Source organism: Danio rerio, chromosome 18, assembly GCF_049306965.1.
Source record: "Danio rerio strain Tuebingen ecotype United States chromosome 18, GRCz12tu, whole genome shotgun sequence".
NCBI classification, from domain to species: Eukaryota; Metazoa; Chordata; class Actinopteri; order Cypriniformes; family Danionidae; genus Danio; species Danio rerio.
Window position 1 is genome coordinate 44,293,398 of NC_133193.1, and position 25,951 is coordinate 44,319,348.

The following is a 25,951-nucleotide window of genomic DNA, read 5'->3' on the forward strand; positions in this document are numbered from 1 at the left end:
AAAAGCGACTCAAGAGTGTCTTTACCATAGTTGATGAGACACTCTATTATGCATCGATAGGGATATAAATTTGATCCTTGAGAAATTAATCTATCTCCTAAAGACACGTCCACTTGTGAAAATATTGTAGCTCCCGCATAGTTGATAAGACCTACAGGTGCACCGTCTGCTATATCTGTCCCGTCTGGATTTGTTATTTTGAGGCGTAAAAACACCAACGTGTTGTTTAGGTCCAAATAATCTTCACCATTACCGGCGATAAAAAACTCGAGAGGCGATGTGTCTGAAATTGCAGACAGCGGCGGCACCTCGATGTATGCATTTTTCTCAATCGCGGTTTGAGTCAGCGGCACTGTGAACAGATCCAGTTCGGATTTTAAACATTCTTCTGACATGGTGTGTAGTAAGGCCATGGTCTAAAAAATTGTTTTGATAGATTTATGTTTTTTTTTTGAAGATGGGGCTGTACGTTTTCCTGGCTCCTTGCGCTTGCGTTTCAAGACTGGCGTTTTCTTGGGAGCACGTTTTCTTTTCTTCTGTGTATGACCACTCCTCCGCACGCCTGGTGGTTTAGATGAGTGTCTGCGTGCCATTACCATCAGCCCTGATCCGTCTTGAGTATTGTTATTAATAGTCCGTGATAATGTGTTGCTAACAACGTCTGTTAATATGTTTTTGGCGGCTGATTTAAGATGCGGTTTTGCTATGCTAAACCCTCGTTTAAGCAATGGTATGGCCATTCTGAAAAGGCCCCTGAATATGCCACCCAAACCAGCACCATACATAACACCGCCCCCGGCATAACCAGGGAGTCCATTGCCTGCCTGATTTTGGTAATATGACACGTAGCGCTCAGCATCCATATTTCGGTTGTTAAAATACACCATTGTTGCTCTATTTCACCGGTCGAAAGTGTAGCTTGGCACACACTTTTCCGTAACTAAAATTCACTTCTTGATTCTGATCGTCTTTTACTTGTATGGTAATCTCATTGATAGATGTTTTATTAACAGCTGCGTAGTGTGGTTTATCGTACCTAACACTGACAACCTTGTGTTTTTCTCCAGCTATGTGGACACACCTTAGCAAGGGGACATAATAATCACCAACTGATTGGTATTCGATTATGTCTGAATAAATAAACAATGAATAGAACCCAGCATTTATGTCAGCTTGATAGGGCGCATACGTCACTGGTGTTGTTCCTGTGCTATGATTTTCTCGTGTATGATTAGCAGACTCAATAGACACCCCTGGTTTTAATCCTAAAATAACTGCCAGTTTCCCAAAAAATGTTAATGACATTTTTGGTGGCGCTTTTAAAAAAACTTTGTTTTTAACGTGATCATAGCCGAGTTTCACCTGTGGGGGCATGTTTGCATTTATCTCCCTGATCAAAAAAAGGATATCATCATAGTATCCGTACTTTAGCATGTAAAGCTCGTTCGATATGTTTTGGTTGGTATTGATTAAAGTATCAATCTCTTTGCCTTCACCGTAATTATCATATCTTAAACCGTCACTGACTTTGGTTTCGCCGTTGTTAAGAATGAAACGACAATCTTGCTCAGAAAATGTATACCACGTTATGGGGAATTCAAACTCGATCAGTCCAACTTGCCATTCTCCTTTCAAGTTTATAGTTCTTGCTAGCCTTGTTGTATAACACGATATACGGTTTTCTGGATAAACAGATAGCGATGCATTGCATGGTAGTGTGACATAAAAACCATCCTCAGCCATGGTTAATTATTACATAAATGCACATGTTCTATACACGCGTTTTGTATTTATGGTGTCTGAACATCAACCAACTCTTTCTGGTTTACCCAGGAAGAAAATTTTGCTGGCCATCCTAACCACTGCACCAGTACTAATGTTTCACGACCCTGTTTTTTCTTGTCTAATATTTTTTCCACTTTGAATGCTTTGTTTTTATTTACAACTATTTTTTGTAATTCCTGCTCATAAAAGACACCATCTATGACATCACCATCATAATCACATAATCTGTAGACATGTGGTTCACGCGGTATGCATGCCGCTATTGTAAAAAACTCGTGTGTATAGTTTTCTTCATACCCTTTAGTAAACGTACCTCTTACTTTAGAAATTCTAACTATGTCACCTATTTTAAATTTACATTTTGACTTCACACTACGACCGACACATGTCCCATATAGATTATGAAACACTACAGATTCATTTTCTTTGGTCACATCTATTGGTCTCATCTTAATACTTCTGTGGTAGCTGTTGTTGTATCCTTTAACAATGTCTTGAAGAACATCTATGTAGCGTTTAGAGTTTGTTGCTGTTAAATACCGCCACATTCTACCTTTCAAGGTTCTATTAAACCGCTCGACAACGCATGCTTTTAATTCTGTGGAAGGTGCAAAATGTGTGATATTGTACTTTTTTACCATGCTTTGAAAATGTTTGTTTAAAAACTCTTTCCCTTTATCTGTTTGTAATTTGAGTGGAACGCGCCCTTCTTTCAGGATAGATTCAAAAGCTTTTACTACCTCTACACCAGTCTTGTTTTTTAACACACGGACCCATCCATGTTTACTAAAAACATCTATGCATGTCAATAAAAAATTTTTGTTGTCATTTTCCTTGGAATATGCCGACATGTCAACCAGATCTGCCTGAAACTGCTCATCAATATTGAAGACAATTACCCTATTTCTTTTGTATTTTAGAGGCGCTGTTCTGTGAAGTGTGTAAGTATCCTCACCCGCTAACCAGTCTGAAATATGTTTATCAGATAAGCGAACGCCTGTTTCATTGAAAATCGCATCTTTTAAACGTTTTTTACCGCCTAAAGAACCAGGGTTAGAAGGGGTGTAATAAGTCTGTTTCAACAGTTCAGACATTTTCTTCGTCTCACCAGACATATTACCGGTTCGGTGTCAAAAAAAGAATAAGACGTGTAGCTTGGTGATACATACTTTTTTATTTTTAACATATCATAGAAAAAGTATATGATGACATCATAAACTGTCATGGTAGTGAAAAAAACTTTTATACATAGTACAATGTTTTTTATTTTTTTAATCAAGGAGATAATAAACCAGTGTTTCAATAACAAATTGTAAAAAGAATATATATATATAGACATCATACATCGTCAAGGTAGTGAAGAAACTTTATACATATAACAATGTTTTTATCAAGGAGATAATCAACCAGTGTTTCAATAACGATACAAACATCAGCTTTGTCATTTCTTGAAAGCATGGTCACACACAGATCTGACACATATGTACACAAACACAATGTGTCGGCAATTCTTATACCATTACCGCATTCAATCATCAGGTCAAGTATTTTTCGAATAGTTACACAGATTGGCTCGCCTGCATTAATACACATATGCATCATGTCAGCCCACTCATTCGTTAGCATTCTTACAACATTCATTTGTTTTTTGAGGTTAGAAAATCGTTTGGTATCAACGCCACAATTATTTTTCACAACAACCAGATCAACTCTGTCATCTATGGTCTTATACAACAAGTTAGTCATTTCACATCTTACACGTTGTTTCAGAAGACATTTTGCCAGTCCAGCATAACAACAAATGTTACCCATACTGACTTTGCAAACGTTCAGCTTGAGAGGTGTCTTTGAGACTTTACACGCGGGTGGCTTGTGAGGTTCCCTTCCAGCAGTCAACAGCGTCATAAACGATCTGCTCGCTGTTAGTGTCCAGAACCTTCTCTCTGACTTCTCTGAGCTTTTCCACAATGTAGACTTCGTCGCGTAGCTCATGCAAAATGGCATCCACCGATCCTTGAATTCTCTGAGGGTGAATCCTTAGACCATGACGGTTTAGTGCTTGAGCAATGACGTGTTTCAGTCCTGGTTTAATCAGGGTGCGTGTCAGTTCATCGAAGTATGTGTCAAAGAAAAAGGCATTAGGTTCAAACAAACAGCTGTGTCTGATCTGGCTGGGATGGTCAACTTCACACCCGAGGCAGAGGTCCTTCAGCTTTTTGTTGATGAGATGTTCCAGGATGACGATGATGGTTGCTTTTATGATTTTAAAAGCATCAGCTCGTATACAGCCATCTGTATCGTCACACCCTGCATAGGCCGCAGCTCCGGCTATCGTGCCAGCATTTCCATATGGGGTTGTGAGGAAAGTTAAATTGTGGTATCCCAGATCCATACAAAATTGATCCAGCCAGTTATTGTCTAAAACTTGTGTGGGTGGCTCCGGCGGCATCGCGTTGTCGTCAGGCAGTGCGGGTACTGTTTCAGGCGTGTTGCTGTAGCAGCAGTCAGATGTAAATTCTTGAGACATGTTGAGAGTTTACTGTGAATGAATGAGTCGACCTCCAGGCGTTTTAATGACTGTAATATGTGGGAGGAGTTAAGTCAAATTTTGAGAGTTCAGGGTCACTCTTTTCAGGATGAAATAGCTTCGTCTTAACAGAATTGTATCTGTCATACATATCTGCCCATTTAAACATCTTGTTGATGCATGAAAAAATACTGTCCATCATGTACATGTCCTTCCACTGAAACAAAAACTTCATTTTATAGTATGTGTGGTGTTCCGTCTCAGGAATAGGCCACACATAATTCTCCAGCTTTGTGTTATCGTTGCAGCAAAAAAAATATACACAGTCATCAGGCTGCTTTTTAGAGTGATCACCAACCACACGATACCGTGTTTTCGGCATTATACCATTCCATTCGGCAATGTAGAGCGGTCGATCGCAGCATTCTTTTAAATCACTCCACACGTGGTTGTAAAATAGCCTCCAATCCTTAGCCGGTAAAATCAAGGAAGGCGTCTGTGATGTAAAATCGTCTTCAACATCCACAGTGTACAATGTCACAATCCTTTTCAGTTTGTCAAACACGTATCTCACGACGCGTTGTTCAGACATGCTGAAATCACGTTTAGTAACGGGTGCATATTCATGGAGAAATGATGTCAAACGAACTCCTTCTTTTTTCTTCGGTGCCCATGGTGGCGGCTGTGGCATTTCCACATGTCCTCTTGTAGGCGACATACACACCACTCTTTTTGGTTTTTTAGGTGAGTGCGGTGCTGCCATCGTAACAGGAAAAAAGTTGCAGAGTGTCTTCTGTGCTTTAGTCACTATTTTCCAAAATACACTATATGTACCACATGCATTCAGGCGGTCAGGGAGGGGAGGGGTGGGATGGTGTTAAATAACAACACCCTGCTGCTTACACTCACAGATTGGAAGGAGCTGGAATGCCAGAAGAGCTGCATAGGTTGTAAAAATGACAAACCATACACATTGCCACAAATCTAACTATACTGTAAATCTTTGCCAAAATCAGCCCGACACTTGGTTCAACTGTCAATTTGGGACAAACCGTCATAAATCCTACCACTAAGCAGGGACCCTAAGCCTGTGACCTGGGGAAAGCTGCCTGTCATTGGTCACCAGTCTTACATTCATGAAACACATTGGACAAACCATGCCATAAATTATTACCATACCGTCCAAAACATACTCATAAATTATTGACATAAGGCAATAAATCATCTTGACACTGTGTGTATTATAAGACTACTTATATGACGTCCCTCTTTTTGCAGCAGTTTAAATCATTTAACAGCCAGTTCAACCTAAATCACATTTTCCCTATGAGGGAGCATTTTCTGCACATCTAAGAAAAGAAGGAAAATGATGGTAGTGTGCAGGTGCAGCAAAGCTTGTTCTTAATATGTGCTTGTAGGAGCTCACCTGCCAAGCAATTTTGTGTTTAAAAGACATCTAATAGTTGTCTAAACATCCCAGCAGACACACAATGTCATAAGAGGTTAATATTAGGTTAGATTTAGGTCACCAGCATCTAAGGACAATGTTATTTTATTATTGAAATTATTTTGAAATTTGGTTTATTTTAGGTTGTGGTGGAAAGTGACCAAAGTCTTGCCAAGATCTTAAAGCAATGTCATATTGATGTCCTATACTGACATTTATTCATCAGATATGGCAACCAAAATCCATCTGATAGACGTCATATTGGTAACATCCACATAACATCAAGATGTAACATCATTAGATGTTAATGTTTTGTTATTTTAGGTTGCATTGGAAAGTAACCGAAATGCAACGTCTGTCCAATGGTGGACATTGACTTCGGCCTGGCGTTGTGTTTCGTCAAGCTGCTTTTCATTCCCAAAGAAAATGCAACGTCCCACAACGTTGGGGTACAACGTCAATCTTGACGTCCTGTGCCTGCTTGGATAGACATCTTTGTTAAAACAAGGCAAAATTTGGTCTGTCAGTGAAAATCTAATAGACGTCTTACAATAGTCCAAAAATAAACTAGTCATCAGATAGACAGATTATACACACTTGAAATGTGTAGTCATCCATTCTTGTCTATTTGGTTCCTATAGTCTAATTTTGGACGTCTGTTAGATTTTCCCAAATTTAGCCTTGTTTTAGCCACATCTATTTGATGACTACTAGACTTCTTTTAAACACAACACAATGCTTGCTTGGCAGCTGATTGGTGTGCAGGGCTCAGGGTGTTGAAGTGGGTTAAGTACACAAATTAGTATAACAACTTGACACCCTCTTTTGGCTGAATGTCAGACACACCCCATGCCACAACATTACCACGGATACCACAAGCAGTCCCATACAGCCTGGCCTGTTGAGAAATCTCTTTTGGATCCAAAACACGGTCCCACATGTTTACTCCGGTCATCTTCCCTGTGAAGGCCAACTCTGCGTCAAATGTGTCGGGTGTACTGAGATGCTTATAGTGACGTCCATACTCTTGTCCAAGAAGGATACTTCCTTTGCTGCGTAATTCATGACCCTCAGCTACACCGGGGGAGCTTGCAGCTTGTTGACCGTTCACCCACAAAGAGGCCAAGCCCTGTTGTGAGCTCCAGGATGCACAAAGGTGCCCCCACTGACCCTCTTGCACTGCTCCTGAAGCTTCCACCAAATGGCTTTCACCATCTACAGTAAATGATGCACTCTGTCCACTCAACACCAACTGGAGTTCGTAGGCATTGCCAGTTGTGCTGTACGAAAAGAGGATGGTCTTGTTGAAGACCTGAGTTGGTTTCACCCAAAGGCAGATGGTGACTGCATTGGTCCTAAGCAATCCATGGGGCGAGACTTCAGCATGAGCTTTAGATGAACGTGTGGGGAAGAGCAGTCCAGTGTCACATCCTGGAGAGAAAGCAGAATTGAGAGAGGGAAATAATATTGTTAGCTAAACTTGTTTATTCCTGTTGTGGTATGTTCACACCAGACTTGATTGAAGTGTCAGGCTTGAGTGTTTACATGTTAAATCAATGTGATAGATGCGATAAGACGTCCTGTGGCTCTATTCGTGCAAATGAGGAGGCGAATGATGTGTGTTTGATGCGCTTAACGCGTGATTCAGGAGAATCGTTAGAGTTGAAAAATCTGAACTTTGCTGGACTTTCACACCGCGTTAACCAATCAGGAGCTTGCTCTAGTAGGGGCAAGATCATGATGTAGAGCCTGTAGTTGGTGTCTTGAGGGGAAATCCTCCTATCGACACAGGATAACCACACATCAAACTGGGATCAGCTCAGCCAGAAGTACCGCTGAAAGTGCTCATCATCGAGCCACGGCTTCTGAAGGAGAGCTGAGTGCACCTTTGAAGGATCTAATGTACCCAAACATGGCACCAAATGCATATATGCTGTTGTTCGGGCTTCATAAAGCACATAAAGCACAGATACTCTCAATAAAATCCATGTCAGCCATTAGCAACGAAACTGGAGTCACTAGGCAGATAGACGCCCCTCCCATGAAGTGAATTATTATCACGATCATCAGCGATCTAACCACCAGAGATCGCTGGAAAACATTCACACTCACATAGGACTACAAATCCGCCAATTATAGACTGCAAGACCCAGTCATGCACCACACACACAACCGGTTCCAGATCCTGACTGATTACACTCTCACAGCTGATGCTGGTCAATGACTGATTACACACACATATATTCAGCTCACTTTGAGACACTCATAGCTGAGTCTTCTGTAACCTGGGGTAGTGACACCGACAACAAGGGTGAGGATCCACATGCAGGTTTATTAGAATGGTCAGGCAAGCAGTGGTCAATACAGGGGCAAACAGATGTATAAGGGCAATCCAGAGTCGTAGTCAAGATAATAGGCAGGTGGTCACAAGGCAGGCAGCAAACAGGATGTAGCAAATAAACAAGGCAAGGATCAAAAAACAGGGTAAAACAAGACAAAGGAAAACACGTTGTAGTGTCACTAAGCAGATAACAAGACTCAGCAATGAGTGTCTCAAAGTAAGCCGAATATATGTAATCAGTAATTGAGCAGCATCAGCTGTGAGATTGTAATCAGTCAGAATCTGGTACCAGGTGTTTGTGTGTGTGTGTGGTTGCATGACTGGGTCTTGTAGTCCATAAATGGCGGATTTGTAGTCCTATGTGAGTGTGAATGTTTTCCAGCGATCTCTGGTGGTTGTATCGCTGGTGAGCATGAAAATTACTTCTAGAGAGTTTCATGTCCAAATGAAGCGAATTTGACACGTGAATGAAGTGAGTAAACATAAAATGTCCACCCATCTAATTATGCTTGAATAGATTGCGAAAGCTTCATCTGATGTGAATGTCCTATTAGAAGGAAATTTTGAGAAAACCATTACACTACTCCACCTATCTCTAGTTGTGTTTGATTGTGGGGTGGGTGTAATTTTGTCAAGTAGGATGCAATTCTGGAACACATTTCTGTTTGAAAATGTAATCCATACCTAATCCCTACCCCAATCCTAACCCTAACTGTAAATTATTCCCCAAATCAGAAGGGAGTAATATTAGATAACAGTGATGTAGAAGAACACAACCCTTACTGTAAGTCTAAACTTAACATAAGCTGTAAATTCATTCATTCATTTTCTTTTCGGCTTAGTCCCTTTTTTAATCTGGGGTCACCACAGCGGAATGAACTTATCTAGCATGTGTTCTACGCAGCAGATGCCCTTCCAGCCGCAATCCATCACTGGGAAACATCCACACACACTCATTCACACACATACACTACAGACAATTTAGCTTACCCAATTCACCTATACCACATGTTTTTGGACTTGTGGGGGAATCGGCGCACCCGGAGGAAACCCACGCTAACGCGGGGAGAACATGCAAACTCAACACAGAAATGCCAACTGTACTAGCTGGGGCTTAAACCAGCAACCTTCTTGCTATGAGGCGATTGTGCTACCCACTGAGCCACCGTGCTGCCCCCATAAGCTGTAAATGTATCCCTTAAAGCTGATTGGCTGATTGGAATGTTGGTCCATGATCCACATCGATGTTTATTCAGGTCTTACTTGGCGAAATCACACTAACCATGATTGTGGAAGACTTATCATTTCTGTGAATAACCTTCACACTGTGCAAATCTTTTAAGGAGGTTCCATCACACAGTCTAATCTTTTTTTTTTTACAATAATAAAAGGTCCGTTCTTGTGATGTAATCTTCAGTCCATCCTTTATATTGCAATAGCGGTATTCAGAGTAATGATTTTCAGAGTAAACATTTAGTCATTGTGGATCCCCTCCAAGTTTTGCTACAAGTGAGCCTCCTAAAAGCAGAACACAAGATACGGTCTACGAATTTTTGCTTTTGTTATTAATATATATTAACCTCTGAATATGATAAGAATGTATCTGTTAAAATCCTAGAAGAACTTTCTTCTTTGCTGTTGCATATTGTTGCATGAGCATGTTTATATGGATGGCCAGTTTTGTGTATGATTAGCTTGCATAACCATTTAGAGGATCTTTAACTAGAGTAAAAGAAATTAATGGGGTTTGGGTAGGTCCATTTCTCTCCTATAGGTGATTGCTTTGATATGACAGGCCACAACTCTCCTACCGTAGCTTATAATATTTTCATTACATTTGTCTTGGGTTTCCTGCATTGGGAAGATGGAGGGAGGCAAAGTCATTCTTTAAACAATCTCATCTGGTTCTGTTTTCCCCCCTGGACGCTTTGGTGTGGTCGCCCTGCATGGCTGTTAATAATTATACCCCCTTCTGTCTTGCATTTACTCTACCTCTACAAAGCTATTTAATGGAGAAGGCATGGGTATCGCAGATTAAATAATTTTTAACTTAAGTTGACTAGAAACTGTTTCCGGCTTGCTGACAAGGTGAAAGCTTTTCTCGATGCAGACAACGCTTGTTTCCCAGCTCAGTAGGAGCTCGAAGAAAGTCTTAGGGGGTTAAACGTTTATCAGATTTTGGGGGATATCAACCTCCTACCTTGGGGTGATGATGGTGGTCTGCTCAGGGGTCGTATGAGTTGACACACTCTATGTTTGTGTTAGTCAGCTAAGTTGGCTGGTGGTTTGATCGTAGCATGTGGTTTGTATAAATTGCAGATTTACAGCTTAAAATTTACAGCCCCAAAGCAAAATCGTCACCTTGGCGGTCTGTTTCAGTCCTGTCCAAATTGAGCTCAAAAGATTAACTCAAACAAAGCAACATACTTGCTGAGGGTGTTGAAGTTGGAGCGTGCTGCTTTGTTGTTCAGAATCAATGACATAAATTGGTTTTCCAATCCTATACACAGTGTGTTATCAGAATAATTTATTGCTCATTGGTGAACTTTTGAGTCGTCCTTTAGGAGATGCAAGTTTTAATCCAGGTAAAGATGTTTCTTGTATTTTCGTGAGGCTGTTTTTGCCTCTTAATAAAATGCTGCATTTGCTAGCTACACTACCTGATAAAAGTCCAAGTTTTAGGAACAACAAGTAATAACTTGACTTCTAGTTGATCATTTGGTATCTGAAATGGTTTATATCATGGGTGTCCAAACTACGGCCCGTGGGCCGTCTGCGGCCCGCAAGTAGTCTTGTGGTGGCCCGCGAGGCTTTTGATAAATATTAATACAATACAATACTACAAAACAATAATACAAATACAAAAATGAACGTAATTCAATAAATAACCACCGGGTGTCGCTATTACATGCCTTCAATTAGGCAGCAGTTCTTGTAATGATGCAAAACAAACCAAAAAAAAACTGAAGGAAACATAATTGATAACATTTTGATTCACATTTTGGCAAGCCATGGCGAAACCAAGAAAAAGGAAAATCAACAGTGAGTGCAGGAAATTTCAGTCACGTTGGGGAAAAGAATATTTCTTCACAGAGGTCAGCGGGAAATGTATCTGCTTAATTTGCCAGCAATCAGTTGAAGCAATGAGGAAATTTAATATTAAAATACATTATGAAACAAAACATCAGGCCTTCAGCTCTTACACTGGTGCCGAACGAGATCAAAAAGTAAAACAATTAGCAGCTGCCCTATCAGCTCAACAACAGCAGTTTTTTCGTGCTAATAAAGTGCAAGAAAATTCTACACTGGTTAGTTATGAGGTATAATATATATATATATATATATATATATATATATATATATATATATATATATAATATATATATATATATATATATATATATATAAATATATGCATGTCTGTGTGATGTATGTAAAATTTGGCTCAGGACAACGTGGGTAGTTTGTAAAATTTGGCCCTCGGCCCAAAAAGTTTGGACACCCCTGGTTTATATGAAAGGCAAAAGCTTATTTTACCAAAATAAAACATGATAATGTCTTGATTTTTAATTATATAATTCGGACAGTAAGGTCTGACTTGCTTCGACAAAAGTCTTGTCACTTAACAGAAACAGGGTTCAACGCTTAGGAATTTTTCTACTGGCCCGATTGGACCAGTGGTTAAGATTTTTACTTGCCCTGCCAATATTTTCACTGGCCCCACCCAAAAAAAGTTAATGGCATTTCTTAGCCACAAATTTTTAAAAAATGTTTATAAATCTAGAATTTAAATATAAAAATGTTAATTGATGTATAATGAGCAAAATTCAAAGTCTTATGCAAAAAAAAGTAGTGGTATGGAAAAATGTGCAGGTATTTTATTGCAAAACAAAAGTGGCTGACCTGCCAAACTGATGGCAAATTGTACAAAACATCACTTCATTTTTTTTAGTCGTGGTGTACCCTCACAGTGTCTGCTTCCAAAAAGTTAAAAACAAACATTTTCTTTTAGCATCAGCATTTGATGTTGCCGTCTCTTTGCTGTACTTGTTGTTATGGAAAAAATTACGTGCGTACAACATCCAATCAGATAAGAGGAAAAGCATTATAGTGCTTACGGCTTCACCTAGCATTTGAAGGCTAAAAAACCCAAACTGTTTCTCCAATCTAAGACTGTATTTGCACACAATTGACAAATAGTTGCAGCCAAATTAAACTTTAGTGACAAGGCAGCACTGTAATGATCTACTTATTATTTTTAATTATTAATTTACTATATTGTGTATGACTCCCATGAGCTTGGAGGACTGCATCCATACATCTCTGCAATGACTCAAATAACTAATTAATAAAGTCATCTGGAATGGCAAAGAAAGCGCTCTTGCAGTTCATCAAGATTCATTGGATTCATCTTTAATGCCTCCTCCTTCATCTTACCCCAGACATGCTCAATAATGTTCATGTCTGGTGACTGGGCTGGCCAATCCTGGAGCACCTTGACCTTCTTTGCTTTCGGGAGCTTACTGAATGTAACCCCAAACCATGATTTTTCCTTCACCAAACTTGGGTTCCAGTAGGTATTCTGCGGTATTTGTGATGATTGGGATGCAGTTCAACAGATGATTCATCTGAAAAATCTTCCTTCTGCCAATTTTCCAAATGATCAACTAGAAGTCAAGTTATTAATTATTTGTTGCTCTTACAACTGGGATTGATGACAAGACTTTTGTCAGGTAGTGTATATCAAACTATGTTTCCATCTAAATATTAGAACTAAACTGAAATATTGCATAAACATTAGTGAATAAAGCACTGTTTCTAGAACAAAATCATCACTTCCTAAAAAATGGTTAGGAGAAGCAACTGTGGGCCATCTTACTTGTATAATAAATTACCTGTGCCTAAGAAGAAAATGACGACAAAATGCATTTTGGAGGCATGAAGACAATTCAAATTCAATTCTTGAAGGTAATAATACCGAACCACTTTGATGGACTTTGTCTAAAACATTTTGGAATGACCAATGACCAAAGGATGTGATCGGTCTGCTGGTTTGTCCATCAATGTTTTATCCCCTAAAACATATTTACCATATGATCTGTTGAAAACAAAATCACATTACCTTTTTTGATGCGCATGATAGACTTTATTCGGTAAATGTGTTTCAACTTTAGTTTATGAACATTTTTTCTTATTGAATAAAAAAAGTTAATCCTATTCAGTTGTGTGCATTGTTTTTTTTTTTTGCAAATTTTTCAAATGTATCTGCCCCCTGGCATTTCCATAAAGCATTTTTTTATGCAACATTCCAAAATGTGTATACAAGTAGGTGGTAGAAAACATATCTATAGATCAACTCACCTGATGGAAGCTTATCAGCAAAAGCTGATCTGGTGTAAAGGCTCAGCTGTTCCCGGATGCTTTGCAGCTCACTGGAAATGGTTTCCAGACTCTTTTCCAACTTCCCACCATTCTCTATCTCTGTCACATCCTGCATGAGATGTCGAGTTTGGATGTTTTTAAAAGCCCCCGATTTCAAGCAGCCCTTCTCCAGCCGATCCAGCTGTGCGGCCTGGTTTACGCTGACTGCCAGTAGCTGCTGCAGGACTGCATCATGCTGCTCGTACCGATCAGCTGAAACCTCTCGCGCACGGTCCAGTGCGTTCTGCAGGCACGACTCTGTTTGAGTCCCGGCCCGTCGAACCGAGCTCTCAACTGCAGATGCGCAAGATCCACCATACTGCGCCACAAACTGTATCATCTCTCCTCTCAGATTCTGCAGCTCCACCTTGATGATATCATCGGCGTACTGCAGGAGCATGTTTTCTTTCATTTGGGAATTTTCCAGCATTGTGAAGAGCTTATCCCATTTGGTAAAGGCTGTATTTTTGCAGGGTTCAGGGGACGGTGTGGGGGTCTCGTCTGAGAGAGAAAAGACAAAAACAGAAAGAGAGAAAAGTATGTTTATATGAGATGTGTTTCAGGTGATACCATGTGTAAAGGGTTCATTACCATAGACTTCAGTATTCAAATTATTTGTCTTAATCTGAATAAGACAATAATATTATCAAGGTTTTTACATGAGTTGCTTTTTGGATGTTCCTTTCTGGATCCCGTTTTACATTTTAAGGCACATAATTCTATTAACGTCATTGCGTCAACATGCTATCCACATTTCCTCCAGAGTTTTGTGTAATTTCGAGTGTTTCATCTTTAATTTGTTGAATATAACTGCAGTTTGGCATTTTCACTTTCATTCAGGAACATTTTATGCATGCCCCCCGTAACAAACGAGATATTGGATGCGAGTATGAACTGCTGGAAGAGTGCTGTTTTTTTATTATTATTATATTTTTGGGGTTTTCACCTTTAATTGATAGGATAGTGAAGTATTGACAGCAAAGCGTGGTGAGCAGAGAGAGGGGAACGATCGGCATTGGACCCTGAGGCGGGAATCAAACTCAGGTCGTCGTGAGCACTGGCGTGCATATGTCGACGCACTACCACTTCGCCATTGGTGCCGATGAAAGAGTGTTGTTTTAATGGAATTTGAAATCGCACGTTGTATGAAAAAAACTCTATATTTCGTGATGCAGGTGTCTGTGGTCCTTCACACACTTGGTAAGTGTATAGAATAGTGTCAAACAGCCGTGTGTATAGACTATCCTGTCACAAAATGCGGTGAAAATCCTACATGACGGCAATAGTTTGATTGCGATGTTTACATGTCTGTACTGAACTTCAATAATGTGACTAAATCAGCATACTCCACGTCTTAATCCGATTTCTGTTTAGTTCGATTATGACCTTAATTGATTTAAATTAATAAAAAATCACTGTTTACATGGTAGAATCTTAATCTGAGTATTGTCAAATCGGATTAAAATCGCATTATTGGTGTCCATGTAAACGTACTCATTTTAAAAACTGCAGGATTCCACACAGATCATTCATGTTATCTCAACACAAATCGATTAAGTTAACTTAACAAATTTAAGTAGATTGAACATAAAACAATTGCGTTGCCCAAAGAAAATCTTAATAATTGAGTTGTTTCAGTTCATTTTATTTAAGTAGTTTGAACAAGCAGGAAACAAACTTTTTTGAGTATATGGTATATCTGCCTAACTTCCATTAAAGAACACATTTAATAAATACGATCAAATATTGCAACAAGTAATTTACTCATCCTCCTCACAGTAAGGTCCAAAAGTGTCAAACATGTAAAAGTGACTTTACTACTATAGAAGTGAGTGTTTGAAATGCAAATAGCTTTGCTGAAAACAATCTAAAATCGATATCTTCACATTTAAAAAATATTTTGTTTAAACGTAGCATTTCCTTATACACTCAAAAGTTATTTTTGCTGTTTGTTCAAACTACTCATTTAAAATGAGCTGAATCAACTCAATTATTGTTTTTTTTGGGACAATTTCATTGTTTTATGTTCTATCCACTTAAATTTGTAAAACCAATTAAGTTCACTTAATCGATTTGTGTTGGGACAACGTGGAGGAATTGTGTACAACCCAGCATTTTTACAGTGTAGGATTAATTTCATTATTGGATTCATTTTTTGTCACTAATAAAGGGATGAGCTGTTTTAATTGCTTTTATTTGACATGGTAAACTTTATGGTCACTTTATTGGTCACTTATGCTTCAATAAAGTCCTAGTTTACTGTTGAATAGTTGATATGGTAGTAGTTAGGTTTAGGTATTTGGTAGGTTTAGGGACGCAGAATAAGATCATGTAGAACATGCAATTTATAGTCACTATACAGCCAATGTGTTAATAACATACATGTTAATTGCCAAAGTTAGTAGTAAGAATGTGTCCCCATACTATAGTGTTAGCAAAATCCTTTATAAAGTAATGCTTTTTTAAATTATCAGCTTTAATTTTTTTCATTTTCCAATTTTCTCTCTTTCTGTGTCACTTCATCGATTTCTGTTCGGCAGAAACTTATTGCATACTCAAAACACAATAGTCAAATACAGTAATCAATCTGTTAATGCACAATCAGAACGCTCATTCTAATTTACATCATATCATGCATCCTGTTAAACTACAAGAAATATTCCAGCATTTAACTCTTAACTTTTAACATAACTCCTTTCTGAAAGGTAGTGGAATTATATATCTCTTTATCTCACCTCTTACTCTGATCACAGTTGAGTATTTCTTTCTGGTTACTCACCTTCCAACTGGTCCTCATCAGGTATTTCATTAAAATAATTGTGTCCAAAGCCCACTTCGATATCATCGTCATAATTGTCAGATACCGCCATGGACAATGAAGCCACCAGACACATGGTCTGGAGGAATGTCCACATGGACTTGCTGGCCATGTGTGAATATGAGCAAGACTCAGCTTTTGTGTATACTTGTCTTTGTCCTCTTGGATGGTCCTCCTTGTTAGATGCTGAGCAATTTGTTGGCTGGACTCCTGCTTGTTTGGTGAACTGCAGCTGAAAGGCAACTGAGCCTGATAGAGCAGCTCTGTGGTCTATTTAAACATTGCGCTGAGAGAGAGAGAGAGAGAGAGAGAGAGAGAGAGTGAGAGAGAGTGGTGGGGGAGAGAGTGAGTTTCTCCAGTGAGAAATTCTTCGTTGGAGGTAGTTTGGGTAGTCATATTGCTGTACAGCTCCTGCAGCACAGGCATAGAGAGAAAGAGAGAGATTTTGGGGGAGGATGTTGGGAAAGATGTAAGGAAACCTGGAAATAGCAATGAATTTTGAAATACTGCTCTGGAAACATTTTGGGAATATCTGTATTAAATGCAAGTTGTTCTCTGGTAAATCCTAAATACCACCCCATTTCTTTTCCACAGTATGGATAAAATCAAAGGGACATGATTATTTAATAGAAATATTACTCAGGACCATAACAGTAATAAAACCCCTTACATCATGTCCTGGTGTGATGCTGAGACACACGATAAATGGTATCTTTTCCTTGATAAAAGGAGTTTTTGTCCTAAACAAAACCCAGGCTCAATGTGGATACGTACCCAGGTCTGAATTTGTGGAGATTGCCAAATGCCTACCAGAGGCACGTCTTTAGTTTTCGCAAATCCACCAGAGGCCACTGTACACACTTTGGTGATCTCAAGTATTTCTTACACGTGTTATTTGTGCAGTCTCTTCTCGCATAAATCCACCAGTGGCATCAATGTGGATTTTAGCAGATCAAACTGACTGACTGACCCACCCACCCCCTTCCCTAAACCCAACCCATAGAGTTTTCAAATCTAGAATCAGCCAGCTATTTATTTATCTTTTTGCTTTTGTTTTACCTGGTTTTTGAAACGGTTCTTCACAACTATGAACCCTGTTATCACTGTCCACTCCGCTCCACATCCAAAGTTCATCAGCATGCGGGATGAGCTACTGGGCAAACTGGTTACACTGGAAAAGCCGTCCATATGAAGGTAAGCGGTCAGCGGTAGCACTAAAAGGAACAGAAGATGTCGGTGGCAACGTACCACCCCATTAACAGAGGAAATGCAGCCAGATGTACCTCTGGGTACATATTTCGTGATCTCCAGAAATGTAGACGCGGTTACGTATCCACAATGAGCCTGTGTTGCCTAAACATCCGTGACAACGACACATACAATTTTAGTTTAATGTGAAAGATTATGGAAGCCCAGACCAACACCCACCTATTACATAGTCAAGTGCCAATAGCAGTTTACCAGCCTGAGCAAACTTTTCTGTAAAGCTCACTTTGACAAGCTGTTCTTACCTACAGTACCAAATTCAAAATACAGTTTGTATTTTCTCAGGAACTTGAGATTGACAAAAAGGTTGCTGTAGCAGCATCTTCAATGTGGTCAATGTTCAAAATAATAAGATCTCGGATACAAGAAACTGAAATAAGCTTCCTTTGCAGGGTGGCAGGGCTCACCCTACTGTTGTCACAATACTGGAATTTTGGTACCAATCAGTTCAGAAATTTTAAAAACTTCCATTTCCCGCTGATTGGCCCATGTGTTCAAGTGCTCAACAGAAATGATTGTTATTGGCTTTGAAGGTCATCAGAGTGCATTTCTTCACCGAGTGCAAATACAGATACAGGGACACTGGATTTTAAAGTTGCGTTGATCCGCTGGCCTGTCTATGTGCTGACATACGAACAATCTGTTGATGTATCAACTGATCTACATGGCTTTTCGGAGGATGAGGAGCTCTGTCACCCAGGAGTTCCCTGCTAACACTGAGCTGTTGTAAATGGATGGATGGATGGATGGATGGATGGATGGATGGATGGATGGATGGATGGATGACATCACATCAGTTAGTTCAGTTTTGCTTGACTAAGCCTCTAGACTCTTATCTTAATCATATTTTTTTAATCTCATTCATTCACATTTTTTAAAGATGCTTCTTACTTCGATCTCAACCCCATTACGGCATCAAGCCCTTAATATGGCAATCATTTATATTTTCAGGCCCAAGTTTTTGAGCAATCTTTTCCTGTGACAGAGAATCTCTGTGTATGTTTGACATATGTGAATGTTTTTCGAATGTAATTAGATTTTCAAAAGGCTGGGGTCTGTTTTGCAGCTAACTAGCAAGTAGCAACCTTGTATTCTAACCTAGAGACCACCGGTGAGTTAAAATTGCTGTAAATGTAAATGGGCATAAAGCCAAGTCCCTTGTCCAGCCTTCCTCATACCCAACTACTTTCTTGTAGTCCAAATGGTGTTCCTATAAACCAAACATGCTTCTGGTTCTAGATTAGGATCTGCTGATTAGGACCCCTGTTCAAAACCCCTAAAAATCTGATTCATTGATACAACTGTTTATGCAAAACTGTTTTGCATTCTGTTATTTTATACATTAAAGTTCACCCAAATGAAAATTCTGCCACCATTTACTCTTCCTACGCTTATTCCAAACCTGTTTCTTTCTTCTGTTAAACACAAAGGAAGATGAAACTGAAGAATATTGAAAAAATAGCCATTGACTTCCAATGTATTTCTTATTTCTACTATGGATGGTTGGAGGAGGAGGGGGGTTTGGGGCTGCTGGAGTTTGCTTCATGGAAATTTGCTGTCGTTTTTTTGTGCAAATGGCAGGCACCACTTTCACAGTCACGCGCATTTCCCCAGAAACAAAGACTCCACACCCAACTGCAAATAATTTGGTGCCCTTTAAAGCTCTGGGGCCAGTACAGGATTGATTTATTTCATATGCAGGACAAAAGTGGAGTTTTATGGAAACAGAAGGCCCCCATGACATGTACCCTTTGTGAGGTCGACATTAATATGTCTGCAACTCAAAATGCATTTTACATCAACAGATAAAATTTTCTGCTTATGTCAGCCAGGTTTGCAACACCATGGGCACACCAACAAGTCCTTAAGCTACATTTACATGACAAGGATGTAGACAAAAATATAAAAGTGTTTCCCTTGCGATTTTAAAAAAGTTTTCATTTACACTACAACAGGGTTTTTCAAAGTCTAAGACAGTGGGCCTCCCTTTTGACACAACTTATCCATTGGCGCCCCCCTCCTCCCAAACACGCACACACACACACACACACACACACACAAAATTCTGGAGGTTTTCCTGCTACCTCATCATGCTTGGTTTCAAGGTGTCGCCGAAGTTTAGCGGGTCTCATGCTGTCATTAGCCAAAATATCTTGACAAACCACACATAAAGGTCGTGGTTCATCAGCTGGTCCTGTCCACGTAAATCCTAAACTCAAATACTGATCATCATATCGTCGTCTTTTGGGTTTAAGCCCTGAACTTGAAGGCTTTGAATCGGGGGGGTCTCAGAAACCGATCCATTGTATTAGCAGGCATATACCTGTCTTGGCGGGCTTGCCAAACAGAAGCGAATTCACAGCTATGGCCTTCTGGGTAAAAAAGGTTTTCTTATTTTTGACGTATTTTTTTTTTAGCTTTGTTTAATTAAAACGCTTAATTATAATAAAAATACATATAATAATTAAACTTAATAATTATATTTTTATTATATAATATTTTTTCCCGCGCCTCCCCTGACATACTCTGGCGCCTCCCAGGGGAGGCGCGCCTCACACTTTGAAAACCCCTGCACTACAACATTTTCAAAACAGTCTGTATTTAGACATCTACAAAAGATGCAAAAATTGCCGCATTTCATATTAAAGGCTAGTATTCGTATATATTGTGTGTTTGCTTGCACTTGCCTTGAATCTAACTCTCTCAACCTTTATTTTCATAGACTCTTGTTTTTGGTGTTTACACAGACACAACAACTTCATCTTCTTTATTTATATTGACCTTATTCTTCACATACCAGCATCTGCAGTCATTGGAATCTTTTTGGCTCGAGACTTCTGTCTCATATACTTCCATTGATATTTAGAGGTTAAAACTGATGCTTTATGTGGCAAACTGATATTTTGTTATTATATTATTCTACTTTTTATGTAAAGTCATGAACACACTTGTTTGTAAAGAAAGTAGTTTGACCGTTTTCTGCCATTTATTATTCCTAGTCATTTCTCCTATAGGCAACTGAATTGGAAGTTCTAAACCAATCCCAAAAACGAGCGCACTTCCACATTGTAGAATAAGGTCAATAACGCATATAATGCAATGACTGCAAGCCTCACATAAACCATATATAAACAAAATAACACATATAACTGCAAGTTTAAGTGCTTCAGATTAAACATGGAAATGTAAAATATACAACTGACATGGACAACAAAGTAGAAACAGAGTATGTCAAATGCTAAACTGAACAAATATGTCTTCAACTGTGACCTTAAAACTTTAAAATTTAACTTTTTTGGGGCATACCACAGCAAATTTGTGGTTGCCTTTAGATTTTTTGTGGTCAACAATGACTTATTACCTGATCTGAGTGACCTGGTTGATGTATTAGAGTACAGTATTTGGGGAAGAGTTGAGTATACCTTTTAAAAATCAGGTATAAAATCTTAAAATCAGTGCTGAACTTGACTGGGAACCAGTGGAGAGAAGATCTCTTTTTTCAAACTCTGGCTCATTGTAAAAATGTACCCCTGTATACATTTCTGGAGACTGCGAATCTTCTAACCAGAGCTATGCATGGCTGCATTTCATTTTTAAATTGAACGATACGGCCACAGCTTGTTTCTTTTTGCACTACCAGTTGACCGCTTACCTACATGTTGACGGCTGTTCCAATGTTACCAGTTTGCCCAGCGGCTCGCCACGTACGTCAACAGACCTGAGACACAAAGAGGAAATGACCGTGAAAATGGGGTTTGAGTCCGGCAAAGAACAGTTCCAGTAAAACAAAAACAAAAAGCAAAAAATAAAATAAACAAGTAAATAACAGAGTGAGAACATTGTCGGTTGGGTTTAGGCAAGGCGGGGGGGCGGGTCAATCAGTGCTTTTGAAAACACTGTCAGTTAGGTTTAGGGAAAGCGGTGGGCGGGTCAATCGGTGCTTTTGGAAACACTGTCGGTTAGGTTTAGGGCAGGCGGTGGGCGGGTCATTCGGTGGTTTTGAAAACACTGTCGGTTAGGTTTAGGAAAGGTGGTGGGCCGGTCAATTGGTGCTTTTGAAAACACTGTGGGTTGGGTATAGGGAAGGCAGTTGGCGGGCCAATTGTTTTTTTTTTTTTAAAACACTGTTGGTTGGGTTTAAGGAAGGCGGTGGGTGGGTCAGTCTGTGTTTTTGAAAACACTGTCGGTTGGCTTTAGGGAAGGCAGTTGGAGGGTCAATCCGTGCTTTTGATAACACTGTCTGTTGGGTTTAAGGAAGGCGGTGGGCGGGTCAATTGGTGCTTTTGAAAACACTGTGGGTTGGGTTTAAGGAAGATGATGGGCGGGCCAGTTGGTGCTGTTGAAAACACTGTCGGTTGGGTTTAGAGAAGGGGTGGGCGGGTCAATTGGTGCTTTTGAAAACACTGTCGGTTGGGTTTAGGGAAGGCGGTCGGCGGGTCTATCCGTGCCTTTGAAGACACTGTCGGTTGTGTTCAAGGAAGGCGGTGGATTGGTCAATTGGTGTTTTTGAAAACACGGTTGGGTTTTAGAAAGGCGGTGGAGGGGTCAATTGGTGATTTTGAAAACACTGTCGGTTGGATTTAAGGAAGGTGGTGCTCCTGGAACATATTTTGCGCTGTCCAGAAATGTTTACATCTATCAATAATGAGCCTGGATTGTTTTTTTTTTTTTTTTGTACCAGTTAGAATACATGTACACTTTAAAACCCATTTTCAGCCACAAAAACTCAGTTGCTGTGTAAATTAAAAGGCAAATTGTATGAATTTTTCATTTTTGGTCATTTAGCTTATCAGCATTCTCAATATCTGCATGAAGTGTCAGTGATAAAGAGCATATGGCCAGCAGTGTCTCATTTGCCATAGTAATGCGGTTCTCTGTTGATGACATATACTTTTGTGGTGCAAAAAAACTACGGAGGCGTATCTGAATGTGAACTCAGTGGAGGGCTACTCACTGGACAGTACAAATGTGTATGACTGCACTCGTTGTCTGAAGGGAACACAGTGGAAGGTCAATCTTGGCTAATGCGTCGATCTGCCACCTTGGAATGAAAAGCGCTGATGAGGAAATTCCCATAGCACCTACACCATAATTGACTCAAAGCTCAGACAATGAGCTCCTCTAATCGTGATTTGAAATGGTGCTGTATGTTCCATGATTACCTCACACCTACAACTCGAGAGGTGGGCTGAGAAGGAAGGAAATATTAAAATGAACACCTGGATATTTATCTTTCCCTTGAAATCTGTTTTTGTCATGTGTTGTACACGGAGTGCACTTTGTTATTTGCTGTACTGAACGAAATGTTTTCTCATTCAGCTGATTTAAAGGAACATTTCTGACAAGCAAAATGAATTTAAAGTTTAAGTTTAAGTAAACCCACAAATCAAGTTCTCGAGTAAAAGTACCATTCCAAGCTTATTTTGATTACGTACCCCTGTATACATTTCTGAAAAGCACCAAATACATTTCAGAAGCTACGTTTTTTTTTTTTTTTTTTTTTTTTGCAGTTTTTGTATTTTCAAATACACTAGAGGCTGCTGGATATGCTTTTTGAGATCTTAAATTTGCATAAATCCAATAGAGGCCAAAATCGACTGACTGACTAAGTAAGGGGTTTTCAACACACACCCAACCTCCCCCCATCCACCCCAAGATTGGCTAATTTCACTCGCCCCCTCTCCAACTCCCATCCTGCGAGCCAAAACTATAATGCATGTGCAAACATCATTCACATATTACTTTCTGCCTTTAAAGAGCGTCACATTAATTACATTGAGACTTAAATATAAAGCTTACCTGGTTCAGTGTGATGGCTGAGCCTGTTTCTTTGAGGACAACATGGTTGGATTCTTGACACGACTGACCGTAAATCATCATCTACTGTCAATAAGTGTGAGCCATAGCATCGGTGCTTGCTTTTGATGTACATACATACAGAAAATGAATATTGAGTATGTATACATGGGACGCCAGTATTTTAATAGATTTTATTACAATTAAGACAATACATTGATTAAGAGTCTACCATGTAAACATCAATTTTTGATTACCTTAATCTGAATAAACTCATAACTGAACTAAACAGAAATGGAATTAAGTTATGGAGTATGCATATATTAGTGGCATTATAGAAGTAAACATAGCAATCAAACTATTACCGTGATGTTGGACTTTCTCCATATTTTCTGACAAGATCCACACAAGCGGCTGTCAGTAAAGGACCACACACAGACACACACATCGCGAAATGCTGAAATTTTTTTTCTTTCCATTCGACGTGCGTTATTAAATTCCATTTAAAACAACACTCTTCCACCAGTCCTTACTCCTTATTTGCGTCCAATACACCAGTTTGTCACTGGAGCATGAATAAAATGTTCATGAGTGAAAGTTAATCTGCCGAACTGCAGTTAAAGTCACCCAAACTTACGTGAAACTTTGCAGGAAACGTGGATAGCTTTGCGACGCAAAATTCAAAAAGCACTTCATGTAAATAACTTGATTATATTATTGTCTATTAAGGCAAATAGCTAGACTACTGATGTCCATGTAAATGTAGTCAGTAATGTCTTCAAAGTAAGTGAAAGATCCAGATAGGCATCCTGCTGATTTTAATCAGAAGTGCACTTTTTTTGTCAGACGACTCACTGATTTTACTTTTATTCTCATCATTATTTTTAAATCAGCCAGCCCATTTTATTTGTATATGTTTTACCCGAATGCATTAACTCTACTTGATAGTTAGATGTGGAGGAGCTTTCAATAATCAGATTCACTCTAGTGAACGCCTCAAATTGACAGTTTGAAAACCCCTGGACTAAGTGACCCACCAACCAATACCCCCACCCACCCCATTCCCTAAACCCAACCGATAGTGTTTTCAGAAGCACAGATTGTTCAGCGATTGACTTCTATTAATTTGTACTTGAGTAAAGGTAAACCACAAGTAATTTTTTTATACTTAAAATGGTTTATTAAAAGTAGTTATATATAACCAATTACAATTTTATTACCAAAACTTGCCATGCACTAATTACCATTACTAAAAGTAGTGATAATTCAGTTCTAAAATTAAAATGACAGTCTAAAATGTTTAAAAAGATGTTTAAATGTGTGCAAGAAACAAAAAACTGTTAAAATATTATGAACAATGCTGTAAAAACATGCTAATTTCATGTATGTTATATCCATTTTGCAGCAGAAAGATAGATAGGCCAAAAAATTACATAATTTTTAACATTATATTTAGGTTTTAAATAAAATCTACCACATTCAGGCAGTAATTCACAAATCTAGAAGTGTCCACATTCAAGCATTTCATACAGTGGATTTAAAAAGCTCAAACTTTTAAAGCTGATTTATGATTTTCATTTGCAATAATACATTTTAAAATTCAGCAGTACTAAGTTACTTTTCTTGGCCTATACATAGGCAGTTTTGGGAATGAACTGAATCATTAACTAGAGACTCTGTCTGGGCTACATTTCCCAAAAGCATCGTTAGTCAACTATGGTTGCAAGTTCTTTTAAACAGTGGAATTTGGGAATATAATCGTCTTCAGGAAACACACCACTGACCCTTTCATTTTTGTGTCATTGACTAGAGACTTGCACTGACCAAATCATTTGTATCAGCAAATCCTTATCTGAACACTTGCTCTGACGATAGATGACTTGAATTAGGGAGTTGTTGACTGGAGAGTCACTCTAACTAGATCATTTGAATTAGTGGATATTGACTGCAGTCTGACCCTGACTGGATCATTTAAACCAGTGAGTCATTAGCCCCTTTCACACAGGGATACCGGTAAATATCCAGAAACCTTACGGAACGACTTTACCGGTAAATTAAAAAAAAGAGCTGTTCACACAGGCGAGGACATTACAGAATTTTTCCAGAAAAGACAGTTTACAGATCCATTCCAAAATACCAGTTATGACATCATTAACCAGAAATAAGCTCTAAATGGCTGCGCTTGTATTTGTAAATATTTGACTACATTGCAAACTTTGTGGATGGATCAGTATCGTGAACAACTTCGGTGAAAATATAGAGAAACACTTTCGCATGTCAGGATGTACATGATATGTGTGTGTGCTGGCGCTCACAGGCTGCTTCGCAGGCACACGCGACGCGCCAAGCAACTGAAGGAAGCAGAGCTTGAAGGTAAAAAAACAACGGCTTATCATAAGCATCTTACTGATATTTATTTACACAGTTGGCATTAAGAAGAAATATATAAACGTTATCTGACTAACATCTAGCAGCTAAATGTGTCTGGAAAAATATTCAAAGGCTTTTATTCTCATAAACCGCATGGACGTTAATGCGCCTGACTGTTCT

At 39.1% G+C, this 25,951-nt stretch overlaps 2 protein-coding genes across 4 annotated transcripts in view; one reads left to right on the forward strand and one right to left on the reverse strand.

The window, feature by feature from the left end:
- Positions 1 to 25,951, forward strand: part of veph1 (ventricular zone expressed PH domain-containing 1) — a 163,017-nt gene that overhangs the window by 52,766 nt on the left and 84,300 nt on the right.
- On the reverse strand, positions 2,941 to 16,584 carry ptx3a (pentraxin 3, long a). Its single transcript, XM_021473342.3, has 3 exons — positions 16,301 to 16,584; positions 13,462 to 14,022; positions 2,941 to 7,190 (listed from the first exon to the last, which is right to left on the reverse strand). Exons 1-3 carry the CDS (start codon positions 16,449 to 16,451, stop codon positions 6,559 to 6,561), a joined length of 1,344 nt encoding a protein of 447 aa, XP_021329017.1. The 5' UTR covers positions 16,452 to 16,584; the 3' UTR covers positions 2,941 to 6,558.

What these genes read in the sequence shown, in the direction of transcription:
- ptx3a (XM_021473342.3), bottom strand. Translation starts at nt 16,451, where the DNA reads ATGGCCAGCAAGTCCATGTGGACATTCCTCCAGACCATGTGTCTGGTG. An exon ending in TGATGAGGACCAGTTGGAAG is followed by an intron (nt 14,023 to 16,300) that starts GTGAGTAACCAG and finishes TTTCTCTCTCAG; the next exon opens with ACGAGACCCCCACACCGTCC. An exon ending in TGCTGATAAGCTTCCATCAG is followed by an intron (nt 7,191 to 13,461) that starts GTGAGTTGATCT and finishes CTTTCTCTCCAG; the next exon opens with GATGTGACACTGGACTGCTC.